We start from the raw sequence: 4,544 nt of genomic DNA, 5'->3' as shown, positions 1-4,544 counted from the left end.
TCGTAATAAGAACAAACACAGTCAGATTCCTCTAAAGAAACAACAAACCAACACCCACAAGATGGGGGCCGAGGGCCGGGCCAGGCCTGAGCCTTGGTGACCCGGGCTCACGAAGCCGTCACTGACAAGACCAGACCTGGTGATGTTAGAGTCCCTGTGATCACAGGTCCTGCTGGGACAAGGTCCTACTGAAGGGACGAGGACAAAGCGGCAGAGAGGTGACCCCGCCGAGGAGTGACCACATCAGATCCCACGATGCACTGAGCACCGACTGGGCTCAGGCCACGTCCACGCTCAGTCCTCAAAGCCTCTCCTGTCTCCACCTGCGACAGACTCAGAACAGCAAACACACGGATTCTGGAAGGTTCTCAGTGCTTCCATTTATTTCCTCTCAAACTTTAGCATTTTCTCCTTCAATTAACCCATCAACCCTTCATGGCAAGAATTGAAAAAACAGATTCAATCCAGATTCTTATTTCCATAGGAAGCAAGAAGTTGCCGCTCAGTGTAACATGAAGTAAAGGCGGGGATGGAAACAGCCTCTGCTGGAACAGGACAGTGGGTCAGGGAAGAGACTCGGTCAGTGTGGGGAGGGGGCGTGGAGGGCAGGGGGCGGGCAGTCTCCCACCTGCTCACATGATGCGAGAGGAACGCAGACACACTCAGATGCCCTTTGCAGAAAGAGAGCTCAGAGGTTCCTGTGGCACAAAGTGGGGGCAGGAACAAATCTTGCATCACTCAATCCCGACAAGGCAGCTGTCTCACGCTGTAGAAGAAAATAATTACGAACAAACTCAGGTTAGTGCATGTAGTGGTGACATTCTCAACAGTTCACCACATGCTCAAACTGTCCCTAAGAATCCCCAGCACCCAGTCCTGTCCCCTCTGCCCCACACCTCCCACTTCAGCCCTCCAGGTCTCACCTTTAGAAGCCGTGAGGGACACATCAGAGCCCTGGGCACTGTCACCACCTGGGGGAGAACAAAACAGGATGTGGTCAGAGCCCACAGCAGATGTGGCTAAAGGAGGAATTATGGGGGTGGCTGAGCTCCCCCAAGGGCTTCCATCTACACTATCCCAAGGGCCTCAGGGATCACCCCCCTTCCATACTCACCTGCAGCCTGAGCGTAGCTCCCTCCTTTTCCACCTGTGGGAAGAAAACATCATATGAAAAGCCAGGAAGGAGACAGGACCATGAGGTTCTAAAGGAATCCCCTAGTCCTGGACCCCAGAGAACTTTCCAGAACTGTGACTACAGACTCATGGCAGGATCAGGAAACCTAAGGAAAGTACATGTGTGGGGACTGGACCAACCGCCCTCCTGGAGGTCTGTCCTTAGCAGGGACCCTCTGTTCTGACCTGTGACTATTGAGAATCAGGTCCCCATCACCAGAATCATCAAGGTGATAAACCTGTCCCTCATTTTCACACGTGCATTAATAAAGTGTTAGAAATAGGGCCCTAGACAGGGAAAGCACATGTGTGTGGATGGTCCTTCCCACTAACGAGGCAGGACACACGTTCACCTGGGGCTTGAAACCCCCCAGTGGGACAAGACACCTCAGTCCCGCCCCTTCCCTACCTGAGCGCTTCCTCCTCCACAGCACAGCTCCAGTGACCGCAGCTCCAAGGAGGACCAGCCCAGCCATGACGCCCACCACCATGGCAGTGGGGATGGTGGCCTGAGGAGGCGGCTCTGGAAGGGAAGGGAAGTGAGGGCCCTGACCCCCAGGCCTCAGCCCCAGCCTGAAGTCCTCCAGAGGCCCCCGCTTTCCCTGAGAAGAGGCTCTGTGCTCACGGCCCCCTCCGTACCCCATCTCAGGGTCAGGGGCTCGGGCAGCCCCTCGTGCTGCACATGGCACGTGTATCTCTGCTCCTCTCCAGAAGGCACCCCCACGGCTGCCCACTTCTGGAAGGTCCCGTCCCCTGCAGGCCTGGTCTCCACGAGCTCCGTGTCCTGGGTCAGGTCCTCCCCATCCCGCTGCCAGGTCAGGGTGATCTCCGCAGGGTAGAAGCCCAGGGCCCAGCACCTCAGGGTGCCATCACGGTCAGAGGTGCGGTGGTGGGTCACCTGTGTCTTTGGAGGGTCTAAGAAGGGTCAGAATATTCAGGCCTTCGCATCCCTCAGGGGACACTCCAGCAGTGGTCATGTGACCATCCTGAGACTGGTCAGGACAACTGGGGCGGGGGAAGGGAGCACAAAACCCACACACCACACTGGACATAGGCGTCCGGGATAATCTCTATTCTTTAGAAAGTTTTAGAATCAGGGTGAGACAGCCCAGGGTTGAGACAGGTCTCTGAGGGGGAGAAAGGGGATTCCTGGTCCTAACCTGGGTGGAGGCCACATGACTCAGAAAAGCTGGGGTCAGAGCTCAGTCACATTGTGTGTGAGGCAAAGAACAAACCCTGAGAAAGTCCCCCAGGTTCCCAGAGCAGCTGCCAGAGTCACAGGGAACCGCTGATCAGTTATTTCTGAGATGCTCTCCCCTCAACCCCCAGAGAAACTGCACCCCTAATTGTCCCTGAGAGAAGGGGGGCCCTTTGGGTCACTCTCTGGTACCAGATCTGAAAACCTCGGCGGACTCAATTTCTCGACTCACACGGGATGGAAGTATTCTGGTGTTTATCTTATTTCCTCCTCTTCTCGCAGGAGGCCCAGCCAGAAGGGAGATGGGGAGGCCCTGATGTCCCTGGTACCTGCGCGCTGCAGCGTCTCCCTCCCATTCTTCAGGTATTTGAGGAGCCACTCCAGGCACGTGCCTTCAAAGTACTCTCTGCAGGCCTTTGCTACATCGGCCGCCTCCCGCTTGCGCCGGGAGATCTGAGCCGCCGTGTCCGCCGCGGTCCAGGAGCGCTGGTCCTCGTTCAGGGCGAGGTAGTCGGCGCCGTCGTAGGCGTACTGCTCGTACCCGCGGAGGAGGCGCCCGTCAGGCCCCACGTCGCAGCCGTACATCGTCTGGATGGTGTGAGACCCTGACCCCGCCCCGCGGTCAGCTCCGACCTTTAACCCCGACCTTTAACCCCGCCCCGCCCGCCCCGCCCCGTCACCGAGCCTGAACTAAAAACGAAACCGGGTCAAAATCCCCGCGGGCTCTTCCTGGGTGGAGGGGCCGGGCGGGTCCCGCAGCCTCGGGGTGAAGCTCGGACCCGGAGACTCGGGGAGACCCCGGCCGGTCCGCGGGGGTGGGGGTCGTGACCGCGACCCGGGCCCGCGTCGCTCACCGGCCTCGCTCTGGTTGTAGTAGCCGCGCAGGGTGTTCAAGTTCACTCGGTAAATCTGTGCCCAGTCCTTGGCACGCAGTGTCTCTTCTTCCCAGTACTGTGGATCCTCCTGATCCACCCACGGCCCCTCCATCCACGCCGCCCGTGGTTCCATCCTCGGACTCGCCGCGTCGCTGTCGAACCGCACGAACTGAGTGCCGTCCACGTAGCCGACTTCGATGTACCGGGGCTCCCCGCGGCCGGGCCGGGACCAGGTGGTGATGAAATATGTCATGGAGTGGGAGGCTGGGGACGAGGAGGGGCTGGAACACAGGCGACCCTCCTCCTGGCGCGGGTCCCGGTCGGCGGGCGATGGACCGGGAGGGGCAGGGGACCCGGGAGACGGAAAAGGGGGAGGGACGGAAAGGGGAGGGGGCGGGAGACCCGAGTGGGCGACAGGAGTGGGCGGGACTCGGGGCGGGGGTCTAGGGTCTGGACACGGCGGTGGGGACACATCTTCCCCGGGGTCCTGCGCCCCCACCCGGCGGTCCCCTGGCTTTTCCCCCGCGGAGGCCGATCCCTCCCGACCCCGCACTCACCCGCCCGGGTCCCCGTCAGGCCCAGGGCCCCCGAGAGCAGCAGGAGGAGGGTTCCGGGGCCCATGACGCGCATCCTCGGGGTGTGGGGACAATCTGTGTGCGGGCGAGTCCGTGGAGACTTTGCAACCGGAAAGTAGGTGACACTGATTGGCTTCTCTAGAACCGGACACGCAATGGGAGTGAGAACTGGGGCCGCGTCACGAGTTTCCAGACAGGAGGACCCGACACAGGTTGTGAGAAGAAGTGAAACCGCGGGGAGGTGGGGACTCCCCAACACTGAGCTTCCCCGCCCCAGACTCCGCCCTCAGGGGACCCGGGACACAGTCCTGACCCCTCCTCCTGCACAGAGCGCTGTGTCACACTGTCACCCTGAGTCCTGGCCCAGGGGCTGTCTGAGGAAACCCAGCTGGGCTCAGCCCCTTTTCCTCCTCTTCTCTTCTCGGAATCCACTCCCTGAAATGGATGCCCTGCCTCCCACCCTTTACCTCCCCCCCAGACTCTTCTGGAAGAAGACACCCCCAGGGAACTTGATGCCCCAGAGTGAGCTCGCCCTGGGAATAGAGGAAGGACAGGGCTTTTCTCTTTAACCACGGAGAAGTTGTGTCTGAAAACACCAGCTAGAGATTCTCACAGAGACCAGTCTCCTTGTTGTTTATTAACCACAGTGGGAACAACCTTGGAAACCCCTGATCACCAGGAAGCTAATCTGTAAAACCGTGATTTGTGCCCCTTGGTGCAGAA

At 59.7% G+C, this 4,544-nt stretch overlaps 1 protein-coding gene across 1 annotated transcript; it reads right to left on the bottom strand.

Moving 5' to 3' along the window:
• Positions 1 to 355: 355 nt before the first annotated feature.
• Positions 356 to 3,935, bottom strand: LOC141571605 (patr class I histocompatibility antigen, A-126 alpha chain-like). Its single transcript, XM_074332648.2, has 8 exons — positions 3,804 to 3,935; positions 3,226 to 3,510; positions 2,701 to 2,976; positions 1,813 to 2,088; positions 1,583 to 1,696; positions 1,115 to 1,147; positions 924 to 971; positions 356 to 766 (listed from the first exon to the last, which is right to left on the bottom strand). The coding sequence occupies exons 1-8, from the start codon at positions 3,874 to 3,876 to the stop codon at positions 762 to 764; spliced, it is 1,110 nt and encodes a 369-aa protein (XP_074188749.2). The 5' UTR covers positions 3,877 to 3,935; the 3' UTR covers positions 356 to 761.
• Positions 3,936 to 4,544: the final 609 nt, after the last annotated feature.

This window comes from Rhinolophus sinicus, chromosome 2 (genome assembly GCF_057876585.1).
Source record: "Rhinolophus sinicus isolate RSI-liver-muscle chromosome 2, RSI-T2T, whole genome shotgun sequence".
Classification (NCBI taxonomy): Eukaryota; Metazoa; Chordata; class Mammalia; order Chiroptera; family Rhinolophidae; genus Rhinolophus; species Rhinolophus sinicus.
The sequence above is the reverse complement of the archived record's forward strand: the minus strand, read 5'-3'. Positions and strand labels throughout refer to the sequence as shown.

Bases quoted from the DNA above. Each gene is read 5' to 3' on its own strand.
- LOC141571605 (XM_074332648.2), bottom strand. From the start codon at position 3,876: ATGCGCGTCATGGGCCCCGGAACCCTCCTCCTGCTGCTCTCGGGGGCC. The intron at 2,977-3,225 runs GTGAGCGACGCG...GGGCGGGGTCAG, and splicing joins CTACAACCAGAGCGAGGCCG to GGTCTCACACCATCCAGACG. The intron at 972-1,114 runs GTGAGTATGGAA...GTTCTCCCCCAG, and splicing joins GAGCTACGCTCAGGCTGCAG to GTGGTGACAGTGCCCAGGGC.